Source organism: Melopsittacus undulatus, chromosome 7 (genome assembly GCF_012275295.1).
Source record: "Melopsittacus undulatus isolate bMelUnd1 chromosome 7, bMelUnd1.mat.Z, whole genome shotgun sequence".
NCBI lineage: Eukaryota > Metazoa > Chordata > Aves > Psittaciformes > Psittaculidae > Melopsittacus > Melopsittacus undulatus.
The window spans coordinates 17,596,414-17,611,996 of NC_047533.1; the positions used below are offsets into that span (position 1 = coordinate 17,596,414).

Genomic DNA, 15,583 nt, shown 5'->3' on the forward strand with positions numbered 1-15,583 from the left:
CCTGTCTTAATGGGAAAGCTCCCTTACCAGTTAAATTACTGCAATGGGGTCTATCTCACCTGTTAAAAAAGAAAAATGTGTTCATTTGCTCACTTTAAATGAGGGAAGCAGACGCTGCCATCTATGCATCTGGCATATCAGTTTTCCTCAGAAGACAGGCCTGTCAGCCAGGTTGAGCTTGTCAGAAAGCGCTGCTGCACTCTCATCATATGCTCAATTACATGTGAGATAAAATCCTGTCCAGAAAAGCAGATTCTTAAAGCTGGTTTGCTGCTTAATTCCCATAAACATTTTATAAGGGCTAGCTACTTAAAAACCTTGGAAAAACTAGCTGTGACTAAGTGAAGTGGTCAATAAGACTCTGAATGATGACCTTAAGCAAGTGATCTCTTCACTATTTTACTTTACTTTTCAAGCCTACTGGCCAGTGCATATTGACTCACTTTAGAAACACAAGACAGCATGAATATAAATTTGCCAAACCTCTAAGTTTGATCTTGCTTTGCATCTCTTTCCAACAGACACAACCAAAGGGAGAACTCCAGAGGCTGCGCTGCTGATGTGAGCTGCTGGGGCTTTGGGAAGTCAGCTTTCCTCAGTGTCTTTTCCTCCCTTAAAACCTATGCAAATTAATGTAGGCTGAAGTATTGTTTACTTGTATTAGTTATTACTTTCCTCTTTCTACTTTGTGTATTTACATTAATTTTAGTTTAATTAACAATGACCTCACAAACTTTTAGTAAAGAGAGTGTTATGAAATCTGAGTCCCCCTTGTAGGACAAGACCTTTCACATCATCAGTTCTGAGAAGCCTTTTGCTGATTTCTTGGCACAAAGCCATTTTAACTTTCATACTAATCCTAAAAACTTTTATTTCTCACAGCTCAAAATATTGCTTTGAATTAAACTGAGTCCTGGGTCTTGTGTCACTCACCTGAAATGCCACCTTGACCCCAAGGAAACAAATATACCAAACCTGAAAACTCTGTACTTCACAGATTCAGAATTGATATTAATAAGTAATATTTCTGGTCTTCCTTTAATTTATTAATTTAATATGATGCTAAATAACTACAAGAGAAAACTCTGAAACCTTTAAACCTTGTGTCTGTTAATCCATTTTCAAAGAATTAAATAAAACAAAAGACAAACACCAAAACCAAAACACTATGGAGCTATTGAGACATTCATTCATTCATTCATGTATCCTGTTATAAGTGTAATTGCTTAAGTATGGCATAAGAGATAAATTCCTACTTTAACAGAAAAAAATAAAATTTGTTGACTTCAATCTATATTTAGGATTTTAATAGTTATATTTTCTGTATCTACTGAGACTTCTGTTGTGCACCATAATATACTATGCAAACCATCCTCAGGGAAAATGCATATTACAGTAGCATAATTACTTTAAACTGAATTTTAAATAGCTTCCCGGTCTCTTGGTATTTCTTAGAAACATGTGGAATATTCCTAATTATTTTCTGTAGATTTACAGAAAACACATAGGTTACCACAAAGATTTTTTACTGTTTGTTGCCCATATGTGATATAATATACATCTTTTTCTGTATGACAGTATATGAAAAAAAATCCCCAGTTGAATCTTTTCTTTCTAGTAACCCCTTTTTAAAATATAAAAAGAGATATTTTTAAGGGTTTGTTCAGGCAATTCTGGTCTGAAATTTTACCTCCAAAAACACAGCAGTATGATGTATACTAGTCTTTAATTAGAGATACTTAATGTGATTCCCTTCTGCCCCCACCCCACTAAATCTTGAACATTAATTTTGTTAGACAAAAGCTTAACTTTTTAAATAAAATATGTTTTCTTTGCAGGGATGTGATATAATAACTAGTAGGCTAAATTAATATTTTGACAGCTTGAGACAGGAACAGGTATTAAATCAGATTTCCTTTGAAATACACTATTAAATCATTTTAAACATCAGAGAAAAAAATGGTAGTCATTATACATCCAAGACTAGGTCTTATCAAACCCTGATCATAATCTGTTCTGTTCATAACATGAAGGAGGAGTGCAATAATTAGTCAGTGTGTGGATTCTTATGTACAACTCTCCCAGCCAAAGAACAAATCCCAAGCTATATTGCAGGCAATCCACTGCATGTATGCAGAGGGACTATTCATTCTCCTGTATGGCAATGGGTTTATAAAAAGAAGTTACTGGAGTGCCTTTCTGGCATGGAAAGCTATTTACAAATCTACTTCTGCTTTTACTGCAGTCCAGTGTAATCTCCTTTGTTGCACTTGTTCTTTTTCTGTTCCTCCTGTACTTTGTCCTAGATATGCTTGATGAAGTGATTTGCTCGTTGTCATTGGAAAATTACTTTTTGGTGGCTGTTTGGTCACCCTGAAGCTTAAAATTTTACACAACATCATTCTATTTGCTCAGACATGAGTTGTTATAATGACACATCATGTTGTTAGCATGCAGGGATATGCAAATATAGACAATTAATTGGGCTTTGAATATATCTTGGCTAATGCGAGGAACAAAGACAGCCTTTGGCTCCCATACCTCTCAGAAAATGAAAAAAGTCAACACACGCACCTACAAAACAGCACAAAACCTACACAAAACACACCCAGTCTTCATGGGTGCACAGAAATCAAAAGATTAGTGAGCTGTTACACTTCCAAGAAGACTCAGCTCTTCTGCTGTTTGTATTGAATATTTTTCCTGAAATTTTGAGGAAAACTACATTAGGTTTTCATATTTTTTGTGCTGTCTCTATGTACCACTAGGGCTGCGCACCCTTGTGTGGAGTCCATGGAGGAGGGGGAGAAGAAGGGGACAACTTTTCATTGTCACTTCCCAGTGCTCTTCATTGAGATCTCTGAAAACGCTTTATTATGAAAGCTAAAAATGCTATTGCGAGTGCAGAACAGCATATTATTGATGAGTGAATTATCTGTATTTGGTACTTTTCTACCCTGCTAAAATCTAACTTTTCACTGTATTTTACTGAAGTTAAATGAAGCAAGAAGAAACAGATTTTAATTTTTCCCTTTTTTGTTTTAGTTTTAGTAAAGTGTAGCTTCCTTGTTGCAAAGAGAGTAATGGTATTGCTGAAACTCCAATGAACTGTGTAACTGTGTATTGCCATTGCTAATAAGAAGCCACAAGCTTTATAGGGTACTTGCCCCAGGACAGAGGCTCGTCAGCTTGCAGCCATGTTTCCTGTGGGTTAGCTGTGACAGCAAACTCTCAAATTGATAAAATTTCTTAGGCTCATTGATTTTACTTCTGTGGTGCAACTACAACTTTACACATGTAACAGTAACAGGTAGTTATTCTATGTAGAAGCAGGTATTCATGACTAACATAATGATGCGGTGGAGAGAAGAACGTTTTGCCCCATACACCAACACAGACCTTGAGCAGCTGATGTGGGATTTAGCACAGAGGAGAGCAGGAGTGTGATGAGAGGGCTCAGGACAAAGACTGGCACTAGGGATCCCACAGTTACAAACAACCCACTCAAGGCCAGCTAAAGATATGTGGGTACGGAGCCGGACAAAACTGGTTTTAGGGGTAGTACTGCAAAGAAATAGTATCTAACACATGTAAACGTCACCACCTATAGTCAGACTTGGGTGTAATGTGGAGCTGCAAACAAATGGAGAAATATGAAGGCTTAAAAGCATATTAGCAAGCATGTAGAAATGACTCCAGGTGAATCCTAAGTGAGGAAGTTGAAATCACCAACATGAACATCCTATTCCTCCTGGGGAAGGACTCCAGATGCCAACAGTCCACTGCAGTCTCCACCTTCACCTCCACATGATGCCACTGCCCTAGAGGCCCAGAGGAGCAGTGGAAGGATAAGCATTAGCATCAGGAAAACGGGTAGAAACTAAGACTTGAGTATATATCAACTTCAACTACATTAATATTCTTTCTGTAACAATTAGGTCTAGACTAATAAAAAAGATTAGGCTTTTAAGATTACATTTATTCTCTTTCCCCCTAAACAATTTTGAGTGTTACAATAGGAATTATTAAAGTGTAGTAAAGGTGTAGTAACATGCAAAGAATTATTTTCATTAGCCAGTGTAACTAAAAAATATAATATCTGAAGCTGTAATTGTTAGCTTGGTTTAAAAGCTTAGATACAGAAATAATCAGTAGGCAGGTCAACTCTTCTAGCCTTTTGTTCTTCCCTATTGAGTGTGCCTACTTAGTAAGGATTTCAGTGATGGTAATCCATACTGAATGCTACTCTTTACCTTTTAAGTCTTCGTTCAAAATAAAACTAATTGGTACATGTTTTGTTCGTACCAATTAAGCGTGTGGGTTTTTAAAATACAAATGAACAGAAAAAGCTACGAACAGTCTCAGGAAACATGCAAATCTCAAGAGCTGTGGGAGAAGATGAAGAGGCAGCATTGAAGTGCTGTAGGAGAATATGAAGAGGGAGTATTGAATGATAAAAGCAAGAGAAAGGGAAGAGAGGAAAACAAATGGAAAGAAAATCCAAGGTTCAGGACAAAAAAAGTGTTACACATTTTTGTATTATCTTCACTGCACTAAAAGGCAATAAAGAGAAAGAACGTAATGAAACTCCTGGAAGTTGATTAATTGAAATTAAGGTTAGCAAAAAAAAAAAAAAGCCCCCATATAAGTAGAGAAATCACACAGAAGTCAAAGGGGTTCTGCCATTAATACTAGAAGGTACCTGTAGTGCCTCCTACAGTTTTCATTCCTACTGTGAAAGATTTTGTGGAATAAAGCAGAATGAGGAAGGCTGTGTAGAAAGTTTAAAAAGTAATAAACTACTTAGAGAAACCTGGTTTTCAAAGGCACTCAAACACAGCTAATAACTTCACAATAGAAGACTGACTTCTTGTAGTTATCACTGCATTTCATTCAGAAGTATACACTTTAAAATGTGTCCATCCATCAAGAAATTATCCCTTGAGTTCAGATAGAGCTTGAGACAACAATCTTGTCAATTTGAGCAATGGGTCTTTTGTCAGACTTAGGAACTAACAAATAAAGCTCTTTGTTCACTGTAGTACTAATGACATGCACTCACCTCCCTGTGGAAAGAACTGAGAGTAAATCTCTTTGAAGGTTTCTTCATTGACAACACCACTGGGGCATTCCTGAAAAAAAGTGAAAGACAAGAAATGAATAGCATCCAATCTGGTCAAGTCAAATTATGTATTCATGAGACTCTACGGAACATGAATGTAACTGAGAGTTTAACATGTCTGATTTTGCACTCTCAACCGATACTAATGCATTAAGTGTTGATAAGTTTGAAGCATCTTCCTAAAGAGTTCCCATGGAATAAATATTTCTTCTGTGCCATATAACTCAACTTCAGTGTTGAGACCTGAGTTAGATGTGAGCAGCAACCACTCTGCTGCAGTGCACAGAGCTATTGGTGTCATTGTGGGACATGGGTGGTTGCTCCTGCAGCTGCCAGCAGCATTTCTGTGGTATGGAAACAAAGCAGGAATGTAAATTGCATTTGCAGTTAGGTATTACAGATCATAGAATCATAGAACACTTAGGGTTGAAAAGGACCTTAAGATCGTCTAGTTCCAACCCCCCTGCCATGGGCAGGGACACCTCACACTAAACCATGATACACAAGGCTCTGTCCAGCCTGACCTTGAACACCACCAGGGATGGAGCATTCACAACCTCCCTGGGCAACCCATTCCAGTACCTCACCACACTCACAGTAAAGAATTTCTTTCTTATATCCAATCTAAACTTCCCCTATTTAAGTTTCAACCCATTACCCCTTGTCCTGTCAATACAGTCCCTAATGAAGAGTCCCTCACCAGCATCCCTGTAGGCCCCCTGCAGATATTGGAAGGCTGCTATGAGGTCTCCATGCAGCCTTCTCTTCTCCAGGCTGAACAGCCCCAACTTTCTCAGCCTGTCTTCATATGGGAGGTGCTCCAGTCCCCTGATCATTCTCGTGGCCCTCCTCTGGACTTGTTCCAACAGTTCCATGTCCTTATTATGTTGAGGACACCAGAACTGCACACAGTACTCCAAGTGAGGTCTCATGAGAGCTGAGTAGAGGGGCAAGATCACCTCCTTCAACCTGCTGGTCACGCTCCTTTTGATGCAGCCCAGAATACGGTTGCCTTTCTGGGCTGCAAGTGGACACTGAAGCCGGCTCATGTTGAGCTTCTTGTAAACCAACACTCCCAAGTCCTTCTCTGCAGTGCTGATCTGAATCTCTTCTCTGCCCAACCTGTACCTGTGCCTGGGATTGCTCCAACCCAGGTGTAGGACCTTGCACTTGACATGGTTAAACTTCCTCAGATTGGCATCAGCCCACTTCACAAGTGTGTCAAGGTCCCTCTGGATGGCATTCCTTCCCTTCAGCGTATCAACTGAACCACACAGCTTGGTGTCATCGGCAAATTTGCTGAGTGCACACTCAATCCCATTGTCCATGTCACTGGCAAAGGTGTTGAACAAGACCAGTCCCAACAGCGGTGACCAGTCCCAACAGTGGTGACCCCTGAGGGACACCACTTGTTACTGATGTCCAGTCGGACATTGAGCCATTGACCATAACTCTTTGTGTGCGGCCATCCAGCCAGTTCTTTATCCACTGAGTGGTCCACCTATCAAATTGATGTCTCTCCAGTTAAGAGACAAGGATGTAATGTGGGACAGTGTCGAACGCTTTGCACAGTCCAGGTAGATGACGTCAACTGCTCCACCCCTGTCCATCACTTTTGTAGCCCCATCATAGAAGGCCACCAAATTGGTCAGGCAGGATTTTCCCCTAGTGAAGCCATGCACACTGTCACCAACCACCTTGTTGTTTTTCATGTGCCCTAGCATGCCTTCCAAGAGAATCTGCTCCAAGATTTTGCCAGGCACAGAGGTGAGACTGACTGGTCTGTAATTCCCCAGGTCATCCATTTTCCCCTTCTTGAAAATGGGGGTTATATTTCCCTTCTTCCAGTCATCCAGAACATCACCTGACTGCCATGATATTTCAAATATGATGGCCAGGGGCTTTGCAACTTCATTTGCCAGCTCCTTCAGGACCCGTGGATGGATTTCGTCAGGTCCCATGGATTTGTGTACATTCAGGTTTTTAAGATGGTCTCGAACCAGATCCTCTCCTACAGTGGGCCCAAGGTCTTCATTCCCACAGTCCCTGCATCTGCCTTCCAAGACTTGGGTGGTGTGGTCAAAGCCTTTGCCAGTGAAGAACAAGGCAAAGAAATCATTCAGAACCTCAGCCTTCCCTAAATCTTGTGTAGCCAGTTCTCCCGAAAGATTCCGGAGGGGGTCTATATTGTCCTTAGTCTGTTTTTTAGCCACTACATACCTATAGAATCCCTTCCTGTTCCCTCTCACATCCCTAGCCAAGTTTAATTCTAACTGGGCCTTAGCTTTCCTAACTTGGTCCTTAGCTTCCCGGACAACATCCTTGTATTCTTCCTGTCCTTGCTTCCACCTTTTATAAGCCTCTTTTCTCCTTTGAATTTTTCTTAGCAGCTCCTTATCCATCCAAGGAGGTCTCCTGGCCCTCCTGCTGCACTTCCTTCTAGTCGGGATGCAACACTCCTGAGCTTGTAGCAGGTGATCCTTGAATATTAACCAACAGCCTTGGGCCCCCCTGCCCTCTAGGGCTATATCCCATGGAATCTTACTAAGCAGGTTCCTGAAGAGCCCAAAGTCTGCTCTCTTCAAGTTCAGGGCAGTGAGCTTGCTGCATGCTCTTCCCACTGTCCTGAGTATCTTGAATTCAACCATCTCATGATCACTGCATCCAAGGCTGCCCTGGAATGTCACATTTCCTACCAGCTGTTCGCTGTTGGTGAACACAAGGTCAAGCATGGCACCTCTCCTTGTTGGCTCCTTGTCATGGTTTAAAACCAGCCACGCAGCTCGTGCACTCACTCTCTCCCCTTTGCTCCCCCAACTCCCGGAGAGTTAGGAAGGAGAATCCAAATAATGTAGTCCCCACAGGTTGAGATAAGAACAGTTTAATAGCTAAGGTATAACACAAATCACGACTGCCACCACTAATAGTAATAGTAATAGTAATGATAAAGCAAATAACAAGTGAAGAGAATACAACATCTCACCAGCCACCGGCCCATAATTCACCCCATCCTGCCTGACCGAGTACCGACTGATACCTCCTCCATCTCCCCAGAGTTCCAGCCCTTCCGAGTAACTCCCGGTTATATCCTGGGCATGACGTGCTATGGTATGGAATACCTCTTTGGCTAGCCTGGGTCAGGTGTCCTGTCTCTCCTTCCTAGCAGAGCATGAGGCTCAGAAAGTCCTTGGACAAACCAAACATTTGAGCAGTAACTCAAAACATACATGCTATCAGCAACCGTTCTCATCCCGAAAGTCAAAACACAGCACTGCACCAGCTACCAAGGAGAAAAAATGACTGCTACTGATGAAACCAGGACACTCCTCTATTACTTGCAGAAGGAATTTGTCTTCCACAGAATCGAGAAACCTCCTGGATTGCTTTTGGCAGACCGTACTGTCCCTCCAAGAGATATCAGGGTGGTTGAAGTCCTGCATGAGAACAAGGGCCTGCGAGCGTGAGGCTTTTCCTATTTGTCTGTAGAGTGTTTAAATAGATGATAGATCATGCAATCATATTATACTGGAACAGTTTTACTCAATGAATTCAAAAGACCCTGCAACAGAAGATTCTATTTAAAATTTGCAGATCCTTCTGCCTCTTTATATATTTCTCATAAGCTGCAATATATAAGAAAGAATAAGCATAAAGTGTCAGAGCAGAGTTATTACAAAGAAAAAGAAATTAAGTAAAGGGGAAGAGGATTAGACCAGTGAGTGAGTTAAAAAAAAATGCTTATGTAAACAGGTAGTAAAAGCAGAAGGAATGCTATTTTGTTTACTAAGTCATACATAAACATCAAAGGACAGACAGACAACTTGAATTTGTCAGATTGAGCAGATGGTTTTGGGAAACACACTTAATTTTCTTTTGTATTTATTCCTTTAATACAGAGGTTGAAAAAAGCCTCTCAAGCTCTTTAAATGGAAAGTATTTCCAGATACAAAATTAAATAATTAAAAAAAAAAGACAAATTAAGTACTAAGATTTATATATTTATTTTTGTCTATTGCTATGCTGTGTGGAGTGATGGGTCAAATTTGTGCACTCCTAGTCCTAAACTGGAGAAAGGAAATAGCGTTAAATGAAGTTAAAGAGCAGTGTAAGATCTTTTACCAGTGTAAGAACTTTTACCAGGGTAATAACAGATTTTACTGTGAGAGCAGATAATATTTCTATTAGCTCAAATAAGGAACACTAATATATTCCTAGTTATGACAGCTTTTGCTAAGAAACAGTGTAATCTTGCTAACTGAGAGATGAATGCACTGCCTGCAAAATGCGTATCAGATCCATAGATCTAGGATTATTTTGATTTATGTCACTTAACCTCAGCCAAAATCAGCTCTCCACCATAACTAAGCACATGAAAGCATGGAGTAAGAAACAATTCTGTTTGATCAGTACAGATGTAAAACAGATGTCAAGAGACAGAAGGATGAAATTTGTTCCTGGCCACAGAGCCTGTCACTGATTAGACTTAGAGCACAAGTCTGTCAGACAAGGTATATACTGACTGCTGGGCCGCACTGCCTTTTAAACCAAAGCCTTCAGGGAATGGGAGGAACAGGAAAATTAATCTAGCATCTCTACCCTTCGTCAGGAAAGGAGCAATCCATTAGGTGAGGTGGTAGCTCCCTGCCTGTCATGTATTTGGTTGTGAGGACATTCTAAAACATCTCTCTTTACTTCACAAAAAGACTGTAGTCAGATGGTATACCTTTTTTGTGGTCCCCACCATGTTTACTAGCTTGTCCTTTTATGTGAAGCCTTCTGGTGTTATCTAAGTGCATGCAAAAGAGCAGTGGCTTTACTTGCATTTGAAGCACAATAAAGAAAACATCAGTGTTCATGTACTCATTGATTAGATTATATTCAATGTAGAAAATTTGTCAAAAGTATTTCATAAATTCCAAGCATACATTGGTATGTAGTCTACATCATTCCCAGATTTGCCCCAGGAAGAATAAGGCAGCCTTCTCCTCAAGATGGGTGGGAGTGTGAAAGGGCAATGCAGTATTTTAAAATCTAGAAAAAACTTCTGTAGCTCCTTTCTGTTCTATATGAAGGATCTTTTCAGAAAAAAGCTAGGCACATTTTGAGTGAACTAAAAAAGAAAATCAAAACAAAGTCCCTCTCTATATCTGAATTTCTACAATTCAGATTTTCCTGTTTTGTTTTTTTAATTGTGAAGCTTAACAAATAATGAATGACAAAATGTTCTCCTACGTTCATCTAACTCTGTGGCTTATTAACATGTACAGCAATTTTTCTACCTTTTCCTTGGATGAGAAAGATATTCCAAAATATGCTCATTTTGCATAGAGTGCATTTACCATTTTTACAGGAAATGTCACCAACTCTAGCTTGCCAGTCCTTGGTCTGAAGCTGTGAAGAAATAGAGTCCCATTTCCTGACTGCATTTAAATGTTGTGATACTAGAGAAGAAATAAGGGTACTCTGGAAAAATTGTCTGATTTACTCTTTGTTAGTTCAAAATAAGTTAGCGGCCTAATTTTAGAGAAATACATGATATACATACCTCATTTAAAGGTAATACTTTTTTCTGTCACTGTTTGAAAGAAATGTTCCTTGAAAAGTCAACCTTCTTGCACAGTATTACGTATTAAGTAGAGGCAGAAATGACCTCTTGAATTTACTTAGGTTGACCCTCTATATTTTCCTCTGCTATTTATGACATCATTGCCAGTAACACTATATCTTTTCCATTCTTGGAGGTCTGTAGTAATGTTATCTTAAGGACATTCATTAAAAATACATGATGCTGGCCAATTACTCTTATCAGAAATATCAGTTAAAATCTTTCTTTAGCTTGGATCTTTCCTCTGAGACAACAAGACAGTGAATACTTCTGCTTTTAAACAATTTAAGTCTAAATATATATATATATATATATATATATAGCCAGCATCATTTACCTCCAAGACTGCTCTTTTTGTGACTCATAAATCTGTCTTTATTGTGTTTATCAGGAGATTTCTCTAGTTCCATGAAAGAGATTTAATACTGTAATTGTGAAGTACGCTCCATGGCTTTATGTCAAGTTATTGCTGACTTTGTCCATTCTACCCACTATAATGAAAAAAAAAATCTTTCTAACCTTTCATTAAACTCTTTTATAAGAGAGAAAAATAATTAAATTTTTTGAAAGAAAAATGTGAGCCTTATTTAAACTATTTCGTATATTCTTTTTCCCTCCAGCTGTATATAATTTATTTTGTTACAGAAAATTTCTGTTTGACAGTCTTTTAAAATTGCATTAATAATGTATTATATTTTCCTTCTGGAGAATAAAAAGGAGGGAGATTTCATTTTGAACTCTTTTTCCCTAGTCCAGTGCTCCCTCCTTTAAAAAGAATACAAACTGACAGAAAGAAGAGACAGAGAATAATAAATATGATTCAGCCTTTTGATCTTTCTTGCTTGCAATTCTACTGCTGGGAGATTACACCTCCAGCACATGGTCTTACGAACCACTCCAAACCTGTAAATTATTTACAAGCTTCATGCTGTCTAAGCTGTCTTTTTTTCAATATCTCTAAGAATACTTCAGTGAGTGGATTCTTTACCATCTAATCAACATTCTTTTTAGAAAAAAGACAAGCCCCAAAAGACAAAAAAGGAGAAATGGTGAAATGTAGGAAAGAGAATGAAAAAACAAACTCAAAGTTCAGACTTGTCTGTATAACAAACAATGTTGTATGATGGATAAAGCTGTATTAAGAGCTTTGGCAATTTAAAATATATTTATATGCTTTTGCATGACAGGTTCTTCATCCCATGGTTTATCTGCTGTCAGTTTTCATTCTGCTTTGTTTTAGATCTATGTTCATGTCTATTGATTTAATTATTTCTAACTGATAATATTTTCTCTTTTTGCATGGACTTTTATTTTGACTGAAAATTTAAGTGTTACATAAACACAAAACTTGATGGAAGAACATGTATGTAATTTTGAAATAGCATGCAGATACTTTCAAGCTAATTCTTCCAAAAATCCTGCAACTTAAACTCACAGTGGCTTTTCATAGTCCAGTCCAGTGCCTAATTTTTCATCTGCATATAATAGGGGTTTGATCAAAGCAGCATGAAAATTTAACAAATGGCCTGATCTAATAACACAAGTCAAATTAATAATGAATTCTGGGCCAATAGGCACCTCACAGAGCTCAAGAAGAATTGCAATGTTCTGTGCCTGGGAACAAATCATCCTTTTGCCCCAGCTGAATGGCAGCTCTGTGGGGTTACAGTTGATGTCAAGCAGCATATGAGTCATCAAAGAATTCTCACTGCAAATAATATAAACCACCTATTGGTCCAAGGCCAGCAGGCGGAAGGAGGTATTCTCTCTCTCTACTTTGGACAGTCTTGGGGCCCTTCCAAGGATGTGGAAGAACTGAAGAGGGTTCAGCAGAAGGCCACGAAGATTACTAGTGATGAGAACACATAGCTAATGAGGATCAAGAGAGAGAGAGCTCGGCTACCTTAGTTTAGGCCATAGTTAAGGGCTGAGCTAGTAGCAGCCCATCTGAAGGGCAGTGACAGAGATTAAGGAATTAAACTCTTAATAGAGACAGACAATTTAGCTAAGTTTTGTGGCCACAGTCTGAAGTTTGTGAGCTCACATTAGACACCAGGAAAACTTTTTGAACTCTTCTTAGTAACCTGAAGTGTCGTGATGCTTCAGACAACTCCTAATTTCAGTGGAAGTATGTGCCGCCTTGGAAACACAGCCAACTGCCTTGGAAAGTCATCTATATATGTGGCAGAGCTTTTCTACGGGATGAGAAGAGAGGCTTTGACAAATGGATTTTGATAATTTGTCACTACGAACAGGAACATACTGACCAGGAAGAAGAGTGTGAGTTAGGGACTTGAGACAACAGGTTCTGAAGCTTGTGATTTTTTCAGTCTTCAATGCTTTTAAGGATTATGCAGTTTTATGCACCTCCTACTTTCAAAGTTACATACCTAAGGTTGATTGAAGTTCGCTGTATTTAATGCTCGTTCTGGTGTATATGATTGAAATGCAGACGTTCCTATGATTTTCATATTTGCAGAAAACTGAACCAAATTATATTTGTGCAATTCACATGGGTTGCAATACAAATTAATTTATCCCGCTAGTGGTTTTAGACCAAACATCTAGTTTTATTCAGAAAAATACCACATGTATTTGAAGTTTCATCAGTGCACATTGATGTGCATTTAGCCTATATTGCTCTCCCATGGAAAAATATCAGTGGCTTTGCAATAAAATTACTCAGCAAAGTTATCAGCAAACCATTAGTCCATGTGTTATCAGACAGAAGCACTTTTTTAGTGTGGCTACAGGAATGTATTATATCATCAAAGTTTATACTTGAAATGTACAGTGTTTTTTCTAAGCTTATAGAAAATTTAATTGCAAGGGAATTCAGGTGATCTGAAAATCCAAATAAAGAATTTAAGCCCTGTATAAATTATCTGGAACAAGCCCAGTGATACCCAGTTCACAGATTATTCCTATTTTGTTCCTCCTCCAAAATAAAATGTGTCAAAAGTAGCAGACATAAGAAACAAGTACTAGCAGCCCCTCCAGAAAAGGTGAAACATGTCTAATATGATCTCATGCCTTGGAAGAAGCAGAAACACCAGATGAACCTCACGCTGAAAGGACCCATTTTTGCTCTGACACTGAAGCTGACACAATGACATGGCAGGGGGGTTGGAAGTAGATGATCTTAAGGTCCTTTCCAACCCCAACTATTCTATGATTCTGTGACATTCATATGACATCCACCTGAAGACTTTTGCCAAGAACAGCATTGATCAGACATTTTACTGCAGTTGCTGAGCCAAGCAGATATTTTTTGTACAGATTTGACACTTGATCCAAACCAACAAGACTTATATATCTTACCAACTGCCATAGTCAAAACCTAAATATAGAACTCTGACCCTCAGTAGCCTCTCTAGGTTTTGCCACTTCACTTCAGATAACAGTATTTTGTTTCTCAATGTTACTGCTCAAGTAATGGCTCTGTAGCCATAGGCTGATGGGAACCAGGAAGGTAAGTAGTTACAAAAGCAAAAGGGTGAGGGTGGGAGAATCAGAGACAAACAGAAAAAGTTCACTCAAACAAGCTGTATCACATTAAAAAAATGGTTTGAGTTTGTTGAAATGACAAATACGATTCAACGTGCTACTAAGATTAAGCCGCTGGGTCATTAAAAATACATACACATGTTTAATTGGAATAACTGGCTGTCAGGGGTGTTGAAGTTATACTGAAAAAATATTAATGTTGCAAAATAAACCACAAAACTGGAAGTGACACAAAAGCCAAAGAGCAACAATAGCATGGTGATAGCAATTTCATTGTCAAGATTTCTGAGAAAATTAACTTTCCTTCCTGCAGCTGCAAATTCACAACAGCTTGTTTTAAATGCCTCATTTGAGTGCCTGCTGTTTAATGTAATATCACAGTTTGTCTCCAACACAGGGTGGCCCAAGCTCTTTTTCCCAGATTTGCTAATCCACTTGGCTTGGTTGTGCTGGAGGATGGATCTTGTTCCTGGTCATTTCTGCACTCATTTCCCTCCACTCTGCAAGGAGAGCTCTCCCCAGAGCTTCTTCTTAGTTCCTCTGGTTGATGCTTTATTTCCACCTCTTTTCCCTTTACCTTTGCAATAGAGCACCAAGCCCTATTTCACATAGTCTCTGTTTCTTAGTTCTTTGAAGAAACCATTTTAACAGCCCCTCTCTGAATCCCCACATCTCAAAATCTTTTCCAGATCCTAATCTTTCCTTTCAGAAGTTCCATCACAAAGTAACCCTTTATCAGGCTATCACCAAATATTACTCAATTTTTCAGACATAACAATCCAAGGTCAGACCAAGAAGGTATCAGATAGATGCAAATCTCCAGTCAGACAGATATAAAATCTCAGCTCACTTTTAAGAACTGGCACCTTTTGTGAAAAGCATGAAATAATTCTCTTTCCTAATATTCTTCTGCATTTTTGCTTTGTGTCAGATCTTGCCTTGTGCTGTTTCTGTAACAGAAGACAAAGGATGCAGAGAGAGAGCCCTTTCCTGGGAGAAAAGGAGGTGAAATTCAGGCTGTCCAGCACAAGTGATAGCAACATGGTATACCAATATGGTAAATTCTCATGGCAAACAGGAAAACCCAATGCTCTTTCAGCAACTGCTACACTTCTGGGCCACAAGAAAGGGGTAATACTAATTTGGCAATCAGATGCAATACTGAAAAATTACTTATTTGGACATTAAAAAAAAAAACAAACTGTCAGAATATGATGTAAGTCAGTATGTATGCTATTGATCAAAATATGTTTTATCGCAAATAATTAATGGTAGTGGATAATGTCCTGACATAGGACAAGCAAAAATGTTAGTTAGAAATTTATACCCTAAATTTGTCTAAAAATCTT

The 15,583-nt window shown here is 38.8% G+C and overlaps 1 protein-coding gene across 3 annotated transcripts in view; it reads right to left on the reverse strand.

The window, feature by feature from the left end:
* Window positions 1–15,583, reverse strand: part of KCNIP4 (potassium voltage-gated channel interacting protein 4) — a 148,626-nt gene that overhangs the window by 13,407 nt on the left and 119,636 nt on the right. For all 3 annotated transcript variants that reach the window (XM_031048407.1, XM_034064664.1, XM_005148456.2), the window contains exon 3: window positions 5,063–5,132. In XM_031048407.1, the coding sequence (XP_030904267.1) occupies window positions 5,063–5,132 (70 nt within the window). The remainder of the gene's footprint in view (window positions 1–5,062; window positions 5,133–15,583) is intronic.